Source organism: Phyllobates terribilis, unplaced genomic scaffold (genome assembly GCF_046119375.1).
Source record: "Phyllobates terribilis strain yellow unplaced genomic scaffold, ASM4611937v1 Scaffold_3__8_contigs__length_932513732, whole genome shotgun sequence".
Classification (NCBI taxonomy): Eukaryota; Metazoa; Chordata; class Amphibia; order Anura; family Dendrobatidae; genus Phyllobates; species Phyllobates terribilis.
In genome coordinates, this window is record NW_027362763.1 from 76,760,514 (window position 1) to 76,783,679 (window position 23,166).

General features: G+C 42.2%; 1 protein-coding gene across 3 annotated transcripts in view; it reads right to left on the reverse strand.

The window, feature by feature from the left end:
* Window positions 1–23,166, reverse strand: part of PKHD1 (PKHD1 ciliary IPT domain containing fibrocystin/polyductin) — a 1,008,258-nt gene that overhangs the window by 252,180 nt on the left and 732,912 nt on the right. For all 3 annotated transcript variants that reach the window (XM_073674041.1, XM_073674039.1, XM_073674040.1), the window contains 3 exons: window positions 6,570–6,722; window positions 4,418–5,290; window positions 3,708–3,873 (listed from right to left, as the gene is read on the reverse strand). In XM_073674041.1, the coding sequence (XP_073530142.1) occupies window positions 3,708–3,873; window positions 4,418–5,290; window positions 6,570–6,722 (1,192 nt within the window). The remainder of the gene's footprint in view (window positions 1–3,707; window positions 3,874–4,417; window positions 5,291–6,569; window positions 6,723–23,166) is intronic.

Consider the following 23,166-nt stretch of genomic DNA (forward strand, 5'->3'; position numbering starts at 1 on the left):
ACAGAGGAAGCATCAACCTCAACCAAAAACGGCCTAGTAACATCAGGCTGCATAAGGATGGGAGCAGAGGTGAACCTCTCCTTGAGATACACAAAAGCTTCAATGGCCTCAGAAGACCACTGAACCGCATCAGCACCTTTCCTGGTGAGATCAGTCAGAGGTTTGACAATACTAGAAAAATTTTTTATGAATTTTCTATAGTAATTGGCGAAACCCAAAAACCTCTGTATCGATTTCAAACCAATAGGCCTAGGCCATTCCTGCACAGCCTGAACCTTAACCGGATCCATCTCAAAACCTTTGCTGGAGATAATGTAGCCCAAAAAACTAATTCTCTGTACAGCGAACTCACATTTCTCCAGCTTAGCAAAAAGCGAATTGTCCATTAATAACTGTAATACCTCACGCACGCTCCGCCAATGAGACTCCAGATCTGGCGAATAAATCAAAATGTCATCCAAATACACAACCACATTTTTACCGATCAAAGGTCTAAGGATGTCATTAATCAGATTCTGAAAAAATGCAGGAGCATTAGTAAGACCAAAAGGCGTAACCAGATTCTCAAAATGACCCATAGGAGTGTTAAAAGCAGTCTTCCATTCATCACCCTCCTTCATGCGCAACAGATTGTATGCCCCCTTAAGGTCAATTTTAGAGAACCACTTGGCCCCCAATAACTGGTTAAACAGATCAGGAATCAATGGCAGTGGGTAAGGATTGCGTACCGTAATTTTGTTAATCTCACGAAAATCCAGACAAGGACGTAAACCGCCGTTCTTTTTTTTTACAAAAAAAAATCCAACCGCCACAGGAGACTTAGAGGGCCTAATGTGACCGGCGGCCAAACTTGTCTGTATGTATTCCTCCAAAGCCTTCCTCTCAGGAATAGTAAGGTTAAATAAACGACTTTTAGGAAGAATCGCTCCAGGGACAAATTCAATAGAACAATCATAGTCTCTATGGGGAGGCAAAACCTGCGATTCTTTCTCAGAGAAAACTCTCCAAAAATCCTGAATAGGAACAGGCAATTCTCCCCTATCCAAAGCTGCAATACGCCCGTTACAACACTTGTCATAACATTTATGGCTCCAGGATTTAATTTCACTGGTAGACCAATCCAGTACAGGATTGTGAAATTTTAACCAGGGCAAACCCAATATTACTGGAGAAGGCAAGTTATTCAACACTACCAAATCCAATTTCTCATGGTGAACACCATTAATAGTGAGAGGAAATTCACTGACCTTGAGAGTAATATTCTTCAAAGGGGAGCCATCCACAGAAACCACAGCAATGGGGGATGATAAAGGTTCAGGTTTTAAATTGAGTTTTTCCACGAATCCCCCATCAATTACATTCAGTGTAGACCCGCAATCAACAAACACCCGAAATTCCATTAATTTTTCCTGAGCAATCGTGGAAGCAGCTAAAAATATACCCTTGGAATTTAAACAGGCAATACGGGCGTGACTGACCATTTTTTTTTCTTTCTTCATACGAAGCTCACAGCCTTTAATCAAATGACCAGATTTTCCGCAATAGAAACACAAGCCTTCCGAAAAACGACGGTCTTTTTCTTGAGAGCGAGGTGCCACCGATCCAATCTCCATCGGTTCACCACTGTTAGTACACACATTATCATAACCAGAAACTGACATAGCAGAGGATTTGCTCTCATTAACCCTAGCACGCAGTCTTCTATCCACCCGTATAGCTAATTGCATAGCCTGTTGCAAATCCTCAGGTGTAGGATAAGCAATTAGCAGGTCTTTAACCCTTTCACTGAGCCCAGCAAGAAATAGACTTTTCAGAGCAGAATCGTTCCACCCTGTTTGAGTGGACCAACGACGAAAATGAGTACAATATTTTTCCACATTACCTGATCCTTGTTTTAAACGTCTCAACTCAGTCTCAGCTGATGCCACACGGTCAGGATCATCATATAATAATCCTAAAGCAGAAAAAAAACTATCCACTGATCTGAAGCATGTATCACTAGGTTGCAAAGAAAAGGCCCACTCCTGAGGCTCTTTGCGCAAAAGTGACATTATGAACCCTACGCGCTGGGATTCATCCCCAGAGGACTTGGGTCTCAAACGAAAATACAATAAGCAAGCATTTTTAAATGAAAAAAATTCTCGATGTTCACCAAAAAATAAATCCGGCAAACATACCTTAGGCTCCAAGAAATATGCTCCAGGACAGTTACTCACATGCTGACGGAGCTCGGCCACTTCCAGAGAGAGTCCCTGCAGGTGTTTAGCCAAATCCTGAACCGACACCATGATGGAACAAAAAAAATCTTTCCTTAGAGAATTTGCAGGCTGGACTTACTGTTATGTTCTGCTACCAAAGCTAAGGAAAGAGAGGAGATCTGTCCTTACTATAGGACTCAGCTGAATCCCTACAATGTAACAGGGAACCTGATCCTGCGATCAGACCTGCTAAAGTCCTAATCTAGTCTGTACGGAGACCTATAGATGTGGGGAGGGAATCCCTACAAGTACTAAGGACTGGGAGGAATATGGGACACCTCCTAACAGAAATAATAGCAGACAGACGAACAAACAAAATAGATAGAACATAGAGGTCCGTAGACCAAGCAAACTAACAGAGCAAGATACAGAGCACAGGCTAGCTAGAAAGTAGATATACAATGAAGTCCAGCAAAGCCAGAAGGGCGGAGCAGGATTAAATAGGCCAACAAGGTCATGTGACCAGCAAAGGAAAAAAAACCTAACAGCAAGGTTCTAACAAGTAGCCTGGGAAGCTCCGTGGGTATTACCCCCTTCCCAGGCTTCAAACATCTGCCCCAGCTGTCTGCTTAACCTCCGCTAGAGACTAAAATTAAGGGGAACCCCACGCCAATTTTTTTTTAAATAAATCCTTTATTTTAACACTAAATGACAAGTACAGTAATCAACACTATCACTGTACTTCATATATATGTGACTGACATGTTTCTATCTATATAATCTATGTATGATTCTCTATTCCTTCTATTCTAAATTGTCGGGTACAGATGCTGAATTGCCGGCCGGCTTTCTTAAAGAGACGGTGCATGAAAACACTATTATTTTTTTTATATAAATCCTTTACACTAAATGACAAGTACAGTAACCAACACTGTCACTGTACTTCATATATATGTGACTGACATGTTTCTATCTATCTAATCTATATGTGATGCTCTATTCTGTCTGTTATAAATTGTCGGGTACCGCTGCTGAATTGCCGGCCAGCTTTTTTAAAGAGACGGTGCACGAAAACACTAATATTTTTTTAAATAAATCCTTTACACTAAATGACAAGTACAGTAAGCAACACTGTCACTGTACTTCATATATATGTGACTGACATGTTTCTATCTATCTAATCTATGTGTGAAGCTCTATTCTCTCTGTTGTAAATTGTCGGGTAACGGTGTATGCGCTGATGAATTGCCGGCTTTTCGCATACATTCTACATTATTCTTAGTTGTTTTACTTCATGTAGAATTAACCTACAAGGAAAGAAAGGGTTTATTTTCATTCCGATATTAGTGTCCCATTGACTTGCATTGGTTTCCGGTATCGGAATCGGCGATATCCGATACTTTTTGAGTATCGGTCCGATCCAATCCGATACGATATTTCCTGATATCGGAAGGTATCGCTCAACACTAATAACAGCACAAGGTGATAAAAAGAAAGTTTCTACGACACCTGTCCTGTGGATAGAAGTAGAAGATGTGGTCAGATCTTATGTCCGGCATCTTGATCCTCTCGGCTGTGATTGGACAGGTTATGGCCATGTTTCCCGGAATGGACATGATGCAAGTATCAAAGTCATCACTGTAGCAGCTCTTCTTAAATCCAGAAAATGTAACATCTGATGGGATTAATGGAAAATGTAGAATTTTGATTATATAAAAAAATATATATTAGAATGGCTTCACTTTCTCAAGTATCCAGTTTAAGGGGCAGCCTCATGTGTGTTATTAGGGCATATGGACATCACAAATGATGGAACGCTGTGCCTCGTTTAACTTTTTGCTCTGCAGTGAAGATACTGTCCTAAAGTGGGTCAGTACCCTAATAACCTTGCTAAAAAAAATCTTATTTTAATATTTCAAAGTAGGAAACTAAAAAAATAAAATCCAATGTCTTGTTTGGAAGGTATATTAGGATCAAAAGGGGACACTAGGGGAAGCTTATCCAGCGACTGGTCACAACCATCATTGATATTTTCCTCACCGTGTTTCTAGTCTAGTAAATTGGTTGTCATATGGGCATACCACCATTGGTAACAACTTGGGACAAATGGCCTACAATTGGCCTTGGCATTTTCATTATTTTTCAATTAGTTCATTTTTAATACAGAGCAATTTTATTAGATTTTTTCAAAAAATATCCAAAGTAAAAGTTTGACTGACCTTGTAATGTCATGATACCAGAGACGGTTTCTTCAGCTGCTAACATGTGCCATGGGTAATCCGGCCATAGTCTGGGTTTTTTAGTAAACATTGGCCAAAACATGCCAACCCGTCCACTGTAAGGAGAAGATGGGGCTCTATCTTTTTGTGTGACATTGGCAGAAGAAGGCTCAATTCTGTCCCGTAAGCAGTCAAACGCTGAGCTGGTAGCCACTATTATGGAGTTGTGGATTGCGATATATTGCTTCAAGGAACTAAAAGCAGAATGCTGGGAAACAATTGGTAAAAGGCCGACCCGATTGTCTACAAGAGTTACTTCGTCCACCACTGCACTGCCTTCCACGTGAAAGAAAAGACCATAGTCATAGTTCTTATAAGACAGGAATCCAGAAATTTTCGTACAGTTCCTAAGGTCGTCTTCCCAGTAGACGTGAATTCCATGAAGGTTGGAATGGGCCACATTCTCCTGCCATAACTTTTCTTCAAAATGACATTCTTTGCCTGGTAAATGATAAGCAATCCGTTCCGATCCAGCCACCGAATTACCAGACAAGAAAACTTCACTTGGTGGATTGATCTTCATACCCGTCACCCATTCCACTTGGGTTTTGGGTTGCTGCATTAAGACAACAAGGTTATCAGTGACAACATGGCTCCCACCATCAAGGTGAACCCCATGTCCGACGCTGTTATATAATACATTGGCATGTAACATAATATTTGTGCTGTTGGTTGATCTTATACCACCTCCACAGCTGTGGTGAATGCTTGAAGATGATATCGAAGAACTTTGTGAGGTGTTGATAAAGTTGATTGATGGAAACGAAGAGGTGCCAAAGTTTGAAATTTCAACATTTGAAAGTTCCAAAGACCCTAAAATAAAATAAAATATTGTTCTTTTAGCCTACACATTTTGGACTAAACAAAAACATAAAAAACAAGGAAAATATTAACAAGTTAGATAAATTTGAAGTTTGTTGCAAAACATAAGTATATTGTTTTTTTTTTGGAAAGTGACCCACTTGGGGATTGGACTGCAACTGATAGGAAGTGGAGACTGACAGGTGGGACTGATAACGAAAAAATCTTGACAGCACTCACTAGGGATTGCAATAAAATGTAGAAAAAGTTTTATTTCTCCATACACAAAGGGACGTTTCGACCTTTCTGGTCTTTATTAAGCTTGATAAAGAGCATGAAGGTCGAAATGTTGCTTTGTGTATAGTGAAATAAAACTTTTTCTATATTTTTTGCAACCCCTGTTGAGCACTGTCAAGATTTTTTCAGTTTTGGATTGTTTTGAGACTAGTGGTTCTGGTTTCTTTTCTTGACTGTGTTACTCACAATTGTGAGTGTGCTATGGACAACTTTACAGTTTTTGACAGGTGGCACTGCCACTGATCTCTGGTGGGGGGTTAAGAACCTAGACCCCTGGTGACCAGATAGTCGCAGGGCTGGCTTAGTTTTAAAAAAGGGGTTTTCTTGGAGGGAAAATACCCTTTTAACATTCCCTTCAATCTGAAGAATTAGTACTGCTTTCTGAGACTACCGTGTCCTGATGTTCAGCAAAATTGCCAAAACAATAACCATCGGTGTCTCTGCTTTGCCAGATATCAAAATCCATATTTTCAGGCTCTTTGGTATACACTTACTTATAGGATAGCCATTAGAACTATAGGGTTGATCAAAAATTTTCACAGGACCCTGATCCAGCTGCCGCTTTGGATATCTGTGGCTACCAGTCTAGAGCCCTGCACACCTCCTCCTATCTGACCACATCCCAAGCACCTCTTTGAATTAATAGATCTTTGAATTAATAGATCAATAGATGTGAAGTCATCATTGCAGTGTGATGCACGCAAGACTTTAGGCCGGGGTTACTAATTAGAGGAGACGCTCGGGATGTCGGTAGGTAGGAGGAGATTCGCAAGGTTCTGATTCAGTGACAACACACTACTGATGTGGCTACTGGACCAGGTCTTGGGAACTTTTTTGATCGACCCTAATAGCCACCAATAGTTGGTAATGAAGAGACAGATTCTTTCTTCTGGCGGTTAACTAGATAGCATTATTTTTAATGTTTAGTAAATGCAGTAGTGACGTGAAGCATACTAAAAAAATTTTTTTCATAGGAAAGTAGCTCTTCTCATACCCAAGTATTTCTCCCCAAGATCACTTGTATGTTGGCCCACCATAATGCTCCCAGAGCAGGGTGTGTCAGTGTCAATTTGGATATTGCGAGACAGCAAGCCGACCTCTGCCGTCAGTAGGATTCTCAGGGTATCTCCAATCATGTGAATAGTACCTGATAAAAAACAGAGTTTCTGCATTTGATATAGAATTTATTAAATATTTATCTATGCATGTAGTGTATCATACATATACAGTTGACACCAGAAGTTTACATTCACTATATAGCTGGATAAGTTCCTTCCCTTTGCTCCCCAGTGCGCATGCGTGCAGCCGTCGCTCCGGACCTTTCGCCCGCTGACACAGAGCACGCCGGCGTGTGCGCTGTTGCTTAGCAGCAGTGACACACTTGCATTCCACCATTGGTGGGCAGAAGCGTCCCACAGGATGTGACGTATGGTGGTGCATGTGCCTACAGGGACTTGAGCTGCTATCATACTTGGTCTATTACCCCGCACACCGGGACTATTACAAAACCGGACAATGTCATTGGACGATGTTCCTGATATAAGACAACGCCAAATCAACCTAGAGCATGCCCCCCAACGAAGCGAGGGCGAAACGCGCGTAGGGGCGCGAGGACACGTGTTCTGCTCCCACCTGCCAATGTAAGTAAGGACAATCATCCACTAGGAGATTATATAAATATGGGTTGCAAATAGACAGGGACCCAGTGTGGGCTCATTATTTATAGCCCCACTAGGGCGACTTTATCAGATATTTAGGCACATAATAGTCATATAAACATCTTAATCATCTCTCTACATAGTATTGTTAGGTATGGTACCATCTTGATCCAATAAGGAATTAACTAAACTTTTTGCACTATGCACTTATCACTTTATCTCAAATAGGGTATAGAACAGTGGTCTGAGGTAACCTTGTCTACTATGTATCCCAATTATGTCTGACTGTGATTAAGGGAAGATAGGAGCAGTGTCCTCTTTGTGTAGCACTATGGTGTTTTAATTGCGTTATATATGATTAATAAAGTAATATTGTTGTTTAAAAAAACTCTGGTCATCTGGGCTTTCTTACTTTAGGACTCTTTCTCTGTTTTTGTTAAGTTTCTTGGAGTTTAATATGATACTTTTGGATACCTTATGAGTATGAAGTTGTTTATACACTTTATAAAAAGACACATATGAATGTTTTTCTCAATATCTGACATGAAATCAGAATAAACCTTTCCCGTTTTAGGTCAATTAGGATTACCATCATTTTTAATATTTGCCAAATGCCAGAATAATGAGAGAGAGAGAATGTTTAAGGCATTTTTATTACTTACTGTAAAGTCAAAAGTTTACATACAATAAGATTACTATGACTTTAAAAAATTCTGGACTGCCCATATGATGATGTCATGTGTTTTTTTTGGCAACATCTGACTTAATTAGAGACACGCCTGTGGATGTATTTTAATGCACACCTGAAATGCACTGCTTCTTTGTATAGCATCGTGGGTAAGTCTTTTTATATAGTGTATGTAAACTTCTGGTTTCAACTGTATATATATATATATATATATATATATATATATATATATATATATATATACAGTGGTGGCCAAAAGTATTGGCGGCAATAAAGACATAATTTTATTGAATACAAATTACATAGTAAGACATATCAATAAATGCATTTAAACAAGATAGGAGGTATGAAGTACAAGGTGCCAAGCACACCAGGGGCATACATGTTTTGGGTTCAGAGGTGTATGACAATAAGTACAGCTCAGTATAAAACTTAATGGTAAAGCATAAGTGACGGGGGAGTTCCCTAAAACTGAAGAAGTCCAAGTGGACCAAGAGACTTGGGAAATCTCATCAGGTGGACAGCCTGTTAGGCCACCCCCAGCACTGTCATTCACCTGAAGAGTTCAAAGTATCGAGCCCTCTGGTCCAAAAGAATCCCTGGTGTGCAGGTGGAGATGGAGCAGACGCGCCTCGACGCGCGTTTCGTCTGCCTTTCTCAAGAGACACGTATTAATAGTATCAGTAGTATGTCCCCATTATTAATAGTATCAGCAGTGTGCCCCCCATTATTAATAGTGTCAGCAGTGTGCCCCCCACTGTTAATCGTATCAGTAGTATGTCCCCATTATTAATAGTGTCAGCAGTGTGCCCCCATTATTAATAGTGTCAATAGTGTGCCCCCCACTGTTAATAGTATCAGTAGTATGTCCCCATTATTAATAGTGTCAGCAGTGTGCCCCTCATTATTAATAGTGTCAGCAGTGTGTCCCCCACTGTTAATAGTATCAGTAGTACAGTGGTGGCCAAAAGTATTGGCACCCCTGCAATTCTGTCAGATAATACTCAGTTTCTTCCTGAAAATGATTGCAATCACAAATTCTTTGGTATTATTATCTTCATTTAATTTGTCTTCAATGAAAAAACACAAAAAGAATTGTCCTAAAGCCAAATTGGATATAATTCCACATTAAACCTAAAAAAGGGGGTGGACAAAAGTATTGGCAATGTTTGAAAAATCATGTGATGCTTCTCTAATTCGTGTAATTAACAGCACCTGTAACTTATCTGTGGCACCTAACAGGTGTTGGCAATAACTAAATCACACTTGCAGCCAGTTAACATGGATTAAAGTTGACTCAACCTCTGTCCTGTGTCCTTGTGTGTACCACATTGAGCATGGAGAAAAGAAAGAAGACCAAAGAACTGTCTGAGGACTTGAGAAACCAAATTGTGAGGAAGCATGAGCAATCTCAAGGCTACAAGTCCATCTCCAAAGACCTGAATGTTCCTGTGTCTTCCGTGCGCAGTGTCATCAAGAAGTGTAAAGCCCATGGCACTGTGGCTAACCTCCCTAGATGTGGACGGAAAAGAAAGATTGACGAGAGATTTCAACGCAAGATTGTGCGGATGGTGGATAAAGAACATCGACTAACATCCAAACAAGTTCAAGCTGCCCTGCAGTCCGAGGGTACAACAGTGTCAACCCGTACTATCCGTCGGCGTTTGAATGAAAAGGGACTGTATGGTAGGATACCCAGGAAGACCCCACTTCTTACCCCGAGACATAAAAAAGCCAGGCTGGAGTTTGACAAAACTTACCTGAGAAAGCCTAAAACGTTTTGGAAAATGTTCTCTGGTCAGATGAGACAAAAGTAGAGCTTTTTGGGAAAAAGCATCAACATAGAGTGTACAGGAAAAAAAAAGAGGCATTCAAAGAAAAGAACACGGTCCCTACAGTCAAACATGGCGGAGGTTCCCTGATGCTTTGGGGTTGCTTTGCTGCCTCTGGCACTGGACTGCTTGACTGTGTGCATGGCATTATGAAGTCTGAAGACTACCAACAAATTTTGCAGCATAATGTAGGGCCCAGTGTGAGAAAGCTGGGTCTCCCTCAGAGGTCATGGGTCTTCCAGCAGGACAATGACCCAAAACACACTTCCAAAAGCACTATAAAATGGTTTGAGAGAAAGCACTGGAGACTTCTAAGGTGGCCAGCAATGAGTCCAGACCTGAATCTCATAGAACACCTGTGGAGAGATCTCAAAATGGCAGTTTGGAGAAGGCACCCTTCAAATATCAGGGACCTGGAACAGTTTGCCAAAGAAGAATGGTCTACAATTCCAGCAGAGCATTGTAAGAAACTTATTGATGGTTACCGGAAGCGGTTGTTCGCAGTTATTTTGGCTAAAGGTTGTGCAACCAAGTATTAGGCTGAGGGTGCCAATACTTTTGTTTGGCCCATTCTTGGAGTTTTGTGTGAAATAATCAATGATTTGATTTTTGCTTCATTCTCTTTTGTGTTTTTTCCTTGCAAGCAAATTAAATGAAGATAATAATACCAAAGAATTTGTGATTGCAATCATTTTCAGGAAGAAACTGAGTATTATCTGACAGAATTGCAGGGGTGCCAATACTTTTTGCCACCACTGTATATATATATATATATATATATATATATATATATATATATATACCCAATAGTGGCCTAAGACATAGTCACAGCCTCTGATATATCTGACAGGTCCTCTTTAAATGGGAGGTTGATGGAGTTATAGCCAGGCTTTCCTTTACATGGGGCAGAGATACAGTTTAGTGTCCTAGTCCTGAACCTGTCCACTACTCAATGTCTGATTGGCCAAAGTCCACTACTTTTACATTTATGACCTTACTACAAAAAGACGGAGCAGCTCAGCAAGTGAGTACTTCCTGCCAGCGGCTGCTGACATCGATAACAGCTGATCAGCTGGGGTGCCGGGTGTCGGACCCTGGTTGATCAGACATCGATGTCCTATCCTAAGGATAGGTCATCAATTTAAGAGTAGTGGACAACCTCTTTAAAAAATTGGGCAAAGGGCACAAGACTTGTTGGTGTCCCCAAAATTATCAGCTCTGATTGGCTGGTGGTGTGTATAGGTATCATAAGGTGGAGAGCCAGTGGCAATCCACTTTACAATAAGTTTCAAATGGATGTACATATATGGATGCATATCCAGTTGAAACTAGTTCTGGCACCGGTGGGCCCACCAGGAGATTTCCCAGTCCCTCGGTGGGCCAGTATGAACCTTCCCAGCTGCAGTTCTAGCATATTCTATGGATATGCCATTAAAGACATGCCCTTTGGCATATACACACTTGTTATCCAAGGCTATGCAGTGACTAAACACAATCTTGATTTTTCCTGTCATTACAATAAGTGGTCATCAGCTCTTGACAGAATAACTACCGGTCACCACAATTATGCAGGAAGTCATTCGTAACTAGGGCCACCAAAATTAGACATAAAGGGTTTTAACGGAAGGAAATATGGTTAGAGGCTACTATACTTTTCTATTGTAATTTTTTAAAGAGCTTAGCTTAAGCCGTTGATCTTATATTGGTGGGTTTTAGAAAATCCGGACCCCCACCAATCATCAACGTAAAGAAACTGTGCATCTGTTGTGATTGGTACTGTAGCTCAATCCCATGCACTTGAATGCAAAATAAAAAGCCTCAGTGCAAAATCTGCAACAGGACCCTCCCATTTTGGGAACTTTCATCCCCTAATATCCCTGTAATTACATCAAATCTTAAAAAACCTGTAGTACTAGAACTGAACTGCCTCACGTATAGACAAGCCACTGTGTGTGTGCTAATGAGCGATTCAGCTGAGCAGCTGAAGGCTAAGGGGTAAGGACTAATGATGAGCGAGCGTGCTCGTTTAACCCTTTAAACGAGCACGCTCGGGTACTCGCCGAGCATTTGCGGCGTGCTCGGCATCGATGAAAGTGTCGTTGTGGCAGCATGTGCCACATCTGTCATATACCTGTGACACATGCAGAGATTGCCTGACAAACAGGCATTCCTCTTCCTCTCTGAAGAGGCTATTTGTAAATTTAAATTCCCAGAAAAGCATTGATTAGCCTATAAGCCGGTTTGGCACTGTTTACAAGGAGAAACATTCCCCCCTAGATCCCATGTCAGAGGCCTGTCACCTAGTCAAATCAGCCTCCAATTTTGCACTGATGAGAGGCAAACACTCAGAAACATGTGACTGCAAATGGAGTGTCTGGTTTGGCCTTTATCGTAAGTCATGTGGCAAGGCTCAATAAGGCTATGTTCACACATTGCGTTTTTTTGATGTGTGTTTTTATGCAAATTTTCAGCTGCATTTTACAGTAGCAGCAAAGTCTATGAGATTCCAGAAATCTCATGCACACATCTTGGTTTTTTTTATCAGGATTTTGTGCTTTGCATGTTTTTTTTTTTCAAAATAGAAGATGTCACTTCTTTCAGCGCTTTTTCACGCATTGGAAGTAATGGGTGGTAAAAATAACGCACCAAAAACGCAGGTGTCACATTTTTCTGCGTTTTTTCAGAGTTTTTTGTGCCAAAATCAGAATGAGATTATTTTAAAAAACGCACCAAAAACGCAGGTGTCAGGTTTTTCAGAGTTTTTTGTGCCAAAACCAGAATGAGATTTTTTTTTTTTTTTCACTGAACTTCATGTACATGCATAAAGAGACAAAAGGTCAGTGAAAAAAAACGCAGCAAACATGCACTAAAAAAACAAGCAAAAAAGCAAGAAAAATCCTGAACAAACCTCCTGGCAAGAGATCAGGTTTGGCTGCAGAAAAAAAAGGCAGCAAACACGCAAGGTGTGAACATAGCCTTAAGGGTCAATATTGATTTACTTTCAGGATTGCTACCCCCAATAGATGGCACTAGAGTTCCAGTCATCTTCTTCTCTTAAGAGGCTATTTGCATATTTAAAGTCCCAGAAAAGCATGGCATAGCCTATAAACCTCCATATGCCAGTTTGGCATTGTCCACAAAGAGAAACATCCCCCCCCCCCCACACATTTCATGTCAGAGGTCTGTTACCTAGCCAAATCACACCTGTAGCTTTACACTGATGATAGGCAAACACTCAGAAACAGGTGTCTGCAAACAGCGTGCCTGGTTTGCTTTTTTATCCTAAGTCATATGGCAAAGCTCATTAAACGGTCAATATTGACTTTTAGGATTGCTAGAGGTCTAGTCCTCTTTCTCTCTGAGGAGGCCATTTGCATATTAATTAGAATAGGAAACATGCATGGTACCTGCTGATGGTGCAGGCATCTCGGCAGATGTGTGGAGTTGAAATGTCATCAGTACCGCTCACTTCCATTAGCCCCTGTAACATTATTGCGGCTTTTTGCCTTTATTTAGCTCTTAATCTATGTCCAAAGTTAATAGATTTAAGTCCATACGGTGAAAATTAGCTCTCGAAGAAAGAAAGAAAGAAATAAAGAAAGAAAAGAAGAAAGAAAGAAAAGAAGAAAGAAAGAAAGAAAGAAAAGAAGAAAGAAAGAATTAAAAGAAGAAAGAAAGAAAAGAAGAAAGAAAGAAAGAAAGAAAGAAAGAAAAGAAGAAAGAAAGAATGAAAGAAAAGAAGAAAGAAAGAAAGAAAAGAAGAAAGAAAGAAAGAAAGGCAATCATCTCACAAAAACCATCATACTATAAATGGGTTTTGTGAGATTCTCTTTCTTTCTTCGAGGTATCCAACAACCAATGGCCAACCATTAACCAAGTCTTATTACATAGCTCTGCTAAGATAGTTTTTGTTTTTTTTTACCAGAAGAGATCATTAATTTGTATTTCTTTTGTGTTACATGGACCATTGCTAATTGGATGTCACATTCTGGAAGTCTCCTTAAAGAATGCCGGTCCCACCGCAAAACCTAAATAAAGATGTTGGAACTTGAAAGAAGGGCATTTTCACCACCATGTGGACACGTGATTTTCTTCATGACGTGTATTTCCATTATTCCTAAATATGAGCCCTTACTATTTAAGATTATTTTTATTTGAGATAAAAAAAATGGTTTGAGTTATGAGAACATTTCCAGTAAACTTTTGTACTCTGCGTCTCTTAAATAGTGTTGAGCCACCCCCGTAGTGTTCGGGTTCGGTTCGGTTCGTCGAACACCGGGATGTTCGAGGAACTGTTCGTCGAACTGTTTGTCGAACACCTTAGAACACCGTCGAACACCGTTAAAACCAATGGCAGGCAAACAAAAACACATAGAAACACATAGAAAACACCTGCAAAGGTGTCCAAAAGCTGACAAACTGCTCAGAAGACGCTTTCTTTAAAAAAGCCGGCCGGCAATTCATCAGCGGCATACACCGGTACCCGACAATTTAGAACAGAAAGAATAGAGCATCACACATAGATTAGATAGATAGAAACATGTCAGTCACATATATATGAAGTACAGTGACAGTGTTGGTTACTGTACTTGTCATTTAGTGTAAAGGATTTATAAAAAAAAAATATTAGTGTTTTCATGCACCGTCTCTTTAAAAAAGCCGGCCGGCAATTCAGCATCTGTACCCGACAATTTATAACAGAAAGAATAGAGCATCACACATAGATAGATATAAACATGCCAATCACATATATAATAAGTACAGTGACAGTGTTGGTTACTGTACTTGTCATTTAGTGTAAAGGATTTATTTAAAAAAATAATAGTGTTTTCATGCACTGTCTCTTTAAAAAAGCCGGCCGGCAATTCAGCATCTGTACCCGACAATTTATAACAGAAAGATAGAGCATCACACATAGATTAGATAGATAGAAACATGTCAGTCACATACATATGAAGTACAGTGACAGTGTTGGTTACTGTACTTGTCATTTAGTGTTAAAATAAAGGATTTATTAAAAAAAAAATTGCCGTGGGGTTCCTCGTAATTTTAGTCTCTAGAGGAGGTTAAGCAGACAGCTGGGGCAGATGTTTGAAGCCTGGGAAGGGGGTAATACCCACGGAGCTTCCCAGGCTACTAATATCAGCCCCCAGCTGAATACCTAGCCTTTACTAGCTATTAAAATGGGGGACCCCCCCCAAAAAATGACGTGGGGTCCCCCCTATTTAAATAGCTAGCAAAGGCTAAGCAGACAGCTGGGGGCTGATATTAATAGCCCAGGAAGGGTGCCATGAATATTGGCCCCCTCCCAGGCTAGAAACACCAGCCGTCAGCCGCCCCAGAAATGGCGCATCCATAGGATGCCCCAATTCTGGCACTTAGCCTCGCTCTTCCACGCTGCCCTGTAGCGGTGGCAGTGGGGTAATAGGGCTGGGGTTGATGTCAGCTTATAATGCCAGCTGACATCAAGCCCAGGTTAGTAATGGAGAGGCGTCTATAAGACACCCCATTACTAACCCCATAGTCAAAGTTAAAAGAAAACACAAACACCCAGAATAAAGTCCTTTAATTGAAATAAACACACAATTCTTTATTGTTCTAAATTGAACCATACTTACCATCACGCCCATTCCAGCTGAAGCCAACGATCTCCTGCAATAAAAGTAAAATAATAAACCAACATCATCCTTACCTTTCCATGGTTCCCACGACAGCTTCAGCTCTGCTACATCGAGATGACAGGCTGGACCGCAGCAGAACGCTGCCATCCAGCCTGTCATCCCGCAGACACTGAGAAGCGCAGGCTTGCTTGCGCTCCTCAGTGTCTGGCTGTGACGGCATAAAGATGAGCCGAGGTCATGTCCAATGAGCTCGGCTCACCTCATGCACGTCACTGACAGCGTGGGAGAATTCTCACGCTGAAGCGCTGAGTGCAGGAGAATTTTCCCACGCTGTCAGTGACGTGCATGAGGCTGATGTTTAAATTTGGCGCACAAATCGGTGATTGGTCGCTGGCAGCGTCCGCGACCAATCAGCACAGTAGTGTTTAACTTTGGCGGCAAGATCAGTGATTGGTCGCGGTCAAGACGGTGACCAATCACCGATTTGTGCGGCACATTTAAATAGCGGCCGCGACCAATTGGACGTCAGCGCCGCTCCCCGGTCCTCCCTTCACGCCCTAGCCGCATGGATGTCAGCGGCGCTGCCTGTGCGGATACTTCCGCTGCGAGAACCCGGGACATGAGCGGGCGCTCGGAGCAGAAGTATCCCGACCTGCAGCGCCGCTCCCCGGTCCTCCCTTCACACCTTAGCCGCTGATGTACCCACAGTATCCGCATGGTGTTACAAAGGTCCGGACATTTGTGTTAAAAATCGCTGATTGGTCGCTGGCGCTGCCCGCGACCAATCCCCGATTTGGGCGCCAAATTTAAATATCGTCCGCGACCAATCACCCATCTTGGCTCCACATTTAAACACCGCTGTACTGATTGGTCGCGGACGCTATTTAAATGTGGCGCCAAAATCGGTGATTGGTCGCGCCCAGCGTCGGCGACCAATCAGCACAGCGGTGTTTAAATGTGGAGCCAAGATCGGTGATTGGCTGCGGCCGATATTTAAATTTGGCGCCCAAATCGGTGATTGGTCGCGGGCAGCGCCAGCGACTAATCAGCGATTTTTAACACAAATGTCCGGATGTTTGTAACACCATGCGGATACTGTGGGGAGATCAGCGGCTAGGGTGTCAAGGGAGGACCGGGGAGCGGAGCTGCGGGTCGGGATACATCTGCTGCGAGCAGTCGCTCATCTCCCGGCTTCTCGCAGCGGAAGTATCCGACCAGGCAGCGGCGCTCCCCGGTCCTCACCAATACGATTCGCTGATTGGTCGCGCTCTCCGCACGCGACCAATCAGTGATCTTGGCGCTAAAGTTAAACACCGCTCTGCTGATTGGTCGCGGAAACTGCCCGCGACCAATCACCGATTTGGGCGCCACATTTAAATAGCGGCCGCGACCGATCAGTGAGATTGGCGCCAAATTTAAACAACGCTCTGCTGATTGGTCGCGGACTCCAGCCGCGACCAATCAGCGAGATTGGCGCCAAATTTAAACCCCGCTCTGCTAATTGGTCGCGGATGCCGACCGCGACTAATCAGCATTATTGATGCCAAATTTAAACACCGCTCTGCTGATTGATCGCGGTCGTCGTCCGCAACCAATCAGCAGTATTGGCGCCAAATTTAAACCCTGCTCGGCTGATTGGTCACGGTTGCCGGCCGCGACCAATCAGCAGTATTGGCGCCAAATTTAAACCCCGCTCTGCTGATGGGTCACGGTTGCCGGCCACGACCAATCAGCGATTTTGGCGCCAAATTGAAACACTGCTCTGCTGATTGGTCGCAATCGCCGGCCGCGACCAATCAGCAATATTGGCGCCAAATTTAAACCCCGCTCTGCTGATTGGTCGCGACCGCCGGCCGCGACTAATCAACATTGTTGCCGCCAAATTTAAACACCGCCCTGCTGAATGGTCGCGGTCGTGACCAATCACCGTTATTGGCGCCAAATTTAAACACCGCTTTGCTGATTGGTCGCAACCGCAACCAATCAGCATTATTGGCGCAAAATTTAAACACCGCTTTGCTGATTGGTCGCGACCGCGACCAATCAGCATTATTGGCGCAAAATTTAAACCCCGCTCTGCTGATTAGTGGGAGAATTCTCCTGCACTCAGCGCTACAGCGTGAGAATTTTCCCACGCTGTCAGTGACGTGCATGAGGTGAGCTGAGTTCATTGGACATGAACTCGTCTCATCTTTATGCCGTCACAGCGAGACACTGAGGAGCTTCACTGAGGAGCTTCTCAGTGTCCGCGGCATGGCAAGCTGGATGGCAGCGTTCTGCTGCGGTCCAGCCTGTCATCTCGATGTAGCAGAGCTGAAGCTGTCGTGGGAACCATGGAAAGGTAAGGATGAGGTTGCTTTATTATTTTACTTTTATTGCAGAAGACATTGGCTTCAGCTGGAATGGGCGTGATGGTAAGTATGGTTTAATTTAGAACAATAAAGGAATGTGTCTTTATTTCAATTAAAGGAGTTTATTCTGGGTGTTTGTGTTTTCTTTTAACTTTGACTATGGGGTTAGTAATGGGGTGTCTTATAGACGCCTCTCCATTACTAACCTGGGCTTGATGTCAGCTGGCATTATAAGCTGACATCAACCCCAGCCCTATTACCCCACTGCCACCGCTACAGGGCAGTGGGAAGCGCGAAGCTAAGTGCCAGAATTAGCGCATCCTATGGATGCGCCAGTTCTGGGGCGGCTGACGGCTGGTGTTTCTAGCCTGGGAGGGGGCCAATATTCATGGCACCCTTCCTGGGCTATTAATATCACCCCCCAGCTGTCTGCCTAGCCTTTGCTAGCTATTAAAATAGGGGGGACCCCACGTCATTTTTTTTGGGGGGGTCCCCCATTTTAATAGCTAGTAAAGGCTAGGTATTCAGCTGGGGGCTGATATTAGTAGCCTGGGAAGCTCCATGGGTATTACCCCCCTCCCAGGCTTCAAACATCTGCCCCAGCCGTCTGCTTAACCTCCGCTAGAGCCTAAAATTATGGGGACCCCCACGGCAATTTTTTTTTAAATAAATCCTTTATTTTAACACTAAATGACAAGTACAGTAAGCAACACTGTCACTGTACTTCATATATATGTGACTGACATGTTTCTATCTATCTAATCTATGTGTGATTCTCTATTCCTTCTATTCTAAATTGTCGGGTACCGCTGCTGAATTGCCGGCCGGCTTTTTTAAAGAGACAGTGCATGAAAACACTATTATTTTTTTTAATAAATCCTTTACACTAAATGACAAGTACAGTAAGCAACACTGTCACTGTACTTCATATATGTGACTGACATGTTTCTATCTATCTAATCTATGTGTGATACTCTATTCTTTCTATTCTAAATTGTCGGGTACCGCTGCTGAATTGCCGGCCGGCTTTTTTAAAGAGACGGTGCATGAAAACACTATTATTTTTTTTGATAAATCCTTTACACTAAATGACAAGTACAGTAAGCAACACTGTCACTGTACTTCTTATATATGTGGCTGACATGTTTCTATCTATCTAATCTATGTGTGAAGCTCTATTCTTTCTGTTCTAAATTGTCGGGTACCGGTGTATGCCGCTGCTGAATTGCCGGCTTTTCATGTTTCACTGTTGGCACTGTTCCCATCGATTTGGGCAATCACTGTAATGCCACAACCATCATGGCTGTGGCATTACAGTGAGTGGCAGGCAATCCCTGCATGATTGGTGCTCAAAATAGCGCCAGACATGCAGGACACGCTTTTGGTGCACGAACAGTTATCGAACATAACCTCGAACAGCCGAATTTTTTGCAAATCGTTCGGGTTCGTCGAACAACTCGAACACCGCCCAAAACAGCTCGAATTTGAGATTGGCGAACAGTTCTAGTCGAACACCGCTCATCTCTACTCTTAAAACATGTTCCTTTTTTTTTTCCGTATCCCTAAACAAGTTTGACAAGAAACCAAGGGTCGGTTCCCAGGATCGTGCACTGGAAGATTATTGAGGTTCAGTGCTGCATAACAAAGACATGAGAAAAGTTCACTTCTTTAATTTCCACTCAGGGTCGATTCTAAAAGGGATATCCACCCAAATCCATGTTATAAGCCGTAATATCATACGGTATGTTCGAGATGCCTACTGTCATGCGCTAATGGCCATCATTTCAGGGCTGAAATATTTCAAGAAAACGAGGTAGGAAATTAGTGGTGTAAAATCCACGTAATGGATAAATGCTCAATAGGTTCCACCATTTAACTCTTTACATACATTTTCTCAGTGGGACCTATAAGCTATATACAATAATAAGTTCCTTCAAGTCATAGCTACATACAACCAAAATGTCAACTCTTACGTAATATCCAGGAGGCTCCCGGGAAAAATGGATGACTTCCCGGGCTTCCAGAAGAGTTGGAAAATCTCTGGAATCAATGGATCTGTCAGGTTCCTTGTGCCTCAGAATTTTGGGGAGATAGTGAGTGACCAAAGCAGCATAGTATGAGTATGATGATGGAGAGATATTACTTTTGGAGCAGTCCTGAGTGGGGTGGGTGGGTGGCCAACTCTGAGCTTTGTTATAGGGCACCATGATTTGTTAAACTATACAGCTTTAGACTACGAGTTTTCCAATATTTTTTACCTACTTATCGTGCATACTCTTCATGATGTGGGTTGTGGCCTTCAGATGGCTATGCATTACTTGAACGCAATCACATCTGGTAGGGCACCATTGGAGCGCTGAATTTGTTAGACTTGCCGCTACCACAGTAAGGCTATGTTCACATGTTGTGTTTTTGCTAAGTTTTTTTCTGGAGGCAAAACCTGCTCTCTTTGCAGTAAAGAAGCTGCTTACAAAAAGTAGGTTATGCTACTTTTTTTGCTGTGTTTTTGTTGCATCTTTCAGGATCCCAACGTTCAGCTTTGCTTCCACTGCAGAAACTTGAACATTGCAAGCGGTTAGGTCACCCATGCAATACATATGTGACACCATAAAACCATTTTTGGAAAAAAGGGCAATTTTATCAAATAATTTAGTTGAAAAAGATTTCGATGTCTCAAAAAATAGTGACTATTCTGAACAAAAAAGTTCATATGAGTTCATGAAAAAATACACAATTACAAAAGTAAACAGCAGGGGGAAGTGAATTGGTGGGGAATAGTTTACCTAAGACATTGGCAGAACACTGAGTTTGTAGGACACTGTTTACTTTCTCGCTTTAAGGGGATGTATGATAGTGGCGCTAAAGGATCTTGCCAGCAGGACTGTTGCGAATTCAGAGGCAATACCACAGTTTGCCCAAAAGGTAGGGTAAATGAATAAAATATAATATATTGAATTCACGCTGAACTGCTGTATACATAAACTAGAGATTAAATAATTAAAATGAATAATTAAAAGACACTTTATTAGTATAAAATGATACAGCCAAAATTAGTAAAATATAATTAAAAACGAAAAAAAGGATAAGTGGTCCTCCGATGTTGGGTGTGTCCGGCTTCCTATTGCGAGAAGTAGTGCTGTGGATTTGAAGTTAATGGTGGTTGGTAGTAGGCCCTAGATAGAGGGAATAAGTTTTTTAGATATAGGGAAAGTGGTTTGTCCTGATAAGAGGCCGAAGTAAAAGCACGTGGTTACTTACCCGTATGGGGTAGTATTTGGAGGAAGATCCCCGTAGTGGTGCTTGTTTGTTGCAAAGCCATGCAATTAAAGTGCAAAAGTGCTGAAAATTGGAATATGAAGGATACAGCCGTTATAAAATAGGGTATAGCGATGTGTCTGTAGCAAAGTGCCTATTGATATAGTGATATTAATACCTGATTGTATATGGAATAGCATACAGTAAGCTGGTAAGGTAGTACAATGGTTAGGCTTCCTCCTTCGTAGACAGTAGTTTATACTGAGGTGATCCGCATGGATCCTTGCAGATGTTTTGGAAAATATGTTCAGTCAATATGGTATGGCCCTGTTTCCAGGATGGTCAGAGCTGGATAGATATTGTGAGAATGAATTGTTACTGGCAGACCCTTGTAGCAGCTGCTGCTGGAAAGAAAGAGGCACATAGGGGAAATTTCAAATATAAGATGCCGCGGTTTAGATAAAATATGCGGTCATCAGTATTGGTACAGCCTGTGCAAAGAGTCGTACCTCCAGTAGTATACTGTCCGTGTGTAGCGTTTATAGTGCTGGCACTACCTTAATGCAGCGTGAATAGAATGCAGCTGCTTCAGTAGGACCTCACGTCAGGTCCTGCTCGTCCAGCCTGCCTCACCACAAGCAAGCGCGCCAACGAGATACATACTGCTGAAGCACGAGTCACCGGCCGGGACTCTGCCTATCAACACCACCAGCCAGAATCACCTCACGTGCCTTCCCCCAGGACTCTTGGACATCGCCGTGGAAAACCACCTCTATGGCCAAGCCTTTACTGCACATCTACTCTATCCCAGCTGGTGACACTTGCTTCAGCAGTATGTATCTCGTTGGCGCGCTTGCTTGTGGTGAGGCAGGCTGGACGAGCAGGACCTGACGTGAGGTCCTACTGAAGCAGCTCCATTCTATTCACGCTGCATTAAGGTAGTGCCAGCACTATAAACGCTACACACGGACAGTATACTACTGGAGGTAAGACTCTTTGCGCAGGCTGTACCAATACTGATGACCGCATATTTTATCTAAACCGCGGCATCTTATATTTGAAATTTCCCCTATGTGCCTCTTTCTTTCCCGCAGCAGCTGCTACAAGGGTCTGCCAGTAACAATTCATGCTCACACTATCTATCCAGCTCTGACCATCCTGGAAACAGGGTCATACTATATTGACTGAACATATTTTCCAAAACATCTACAAGGATCCATGCGGATCACCTCAGTATAAACTACTGTCTACGAAGGAGGAAGCCTAACCATTGTAATACCTTACCAGCTTACTGTATGCTATTCCATATACAATCAGGTATTAATATCACTATATCAATAGGCACTTTGCTACAGACACATCGCTATACCCTATTTTATAACGGCTGTATCCTTCATATTCCAGTTTTCAGCACTTTTGCACTTTAATTGCATGGCTTTGCAACAAACAAGCACCACTACGGGGATCTTCCTCCTAATACTACTCCATATGGGTAAGTAACCACGTGCTTTTACTTAGGCCTATTATCAGGACAAACCACTTTCCCTATATCTAAAAAACTTATTCCCTCCATCTAGGGCCTACTACCAACCACCATTAACTTCAAATCCACAGCACTACTTCTCGCAATAAGAAGCCGGACACACCCAACATCGGAGGACCACTTATCCTTTTTTTTTGTTTTTAATTATATTTTACTAATTTTGGCTGTACGATTTTATACTAATAAAGTGTCTTTTAATTATTCATTTTAATTATTGAATCTCTAGTTTATGTATACAGCAGTTCGGAGTAAATTCAATATATTATATTTTACTTTCTCACTTTGGTCAGCCCTTGAGTTGATCAGGTATTGTTCAATTTCACACTTTGGGCAGCCAATGTTTACTTTGCACACATCACTAATGTAATTAAACTGTACTAATCCTAACTGCCATTCTCAGGTGAAGAGGCCAAGACATTATGGTTTAAACTTGGGAAAATCACAAAAATAAATGGGTTTCACATACTGCTGTACATGATTTTTTTCACTATTCATTGCTTTCTATGAGTGAAAAAACGCTGACAAGAAGTGACATACTGCAGTTTTCATAAACGCAGCAGTTTTCCAATTCAGACGGAAAAAAAAAACAATGTGCGTGCATGAGATCTCTGAAATCTCATAGCTCTTGCTGGTGCTATAAAGA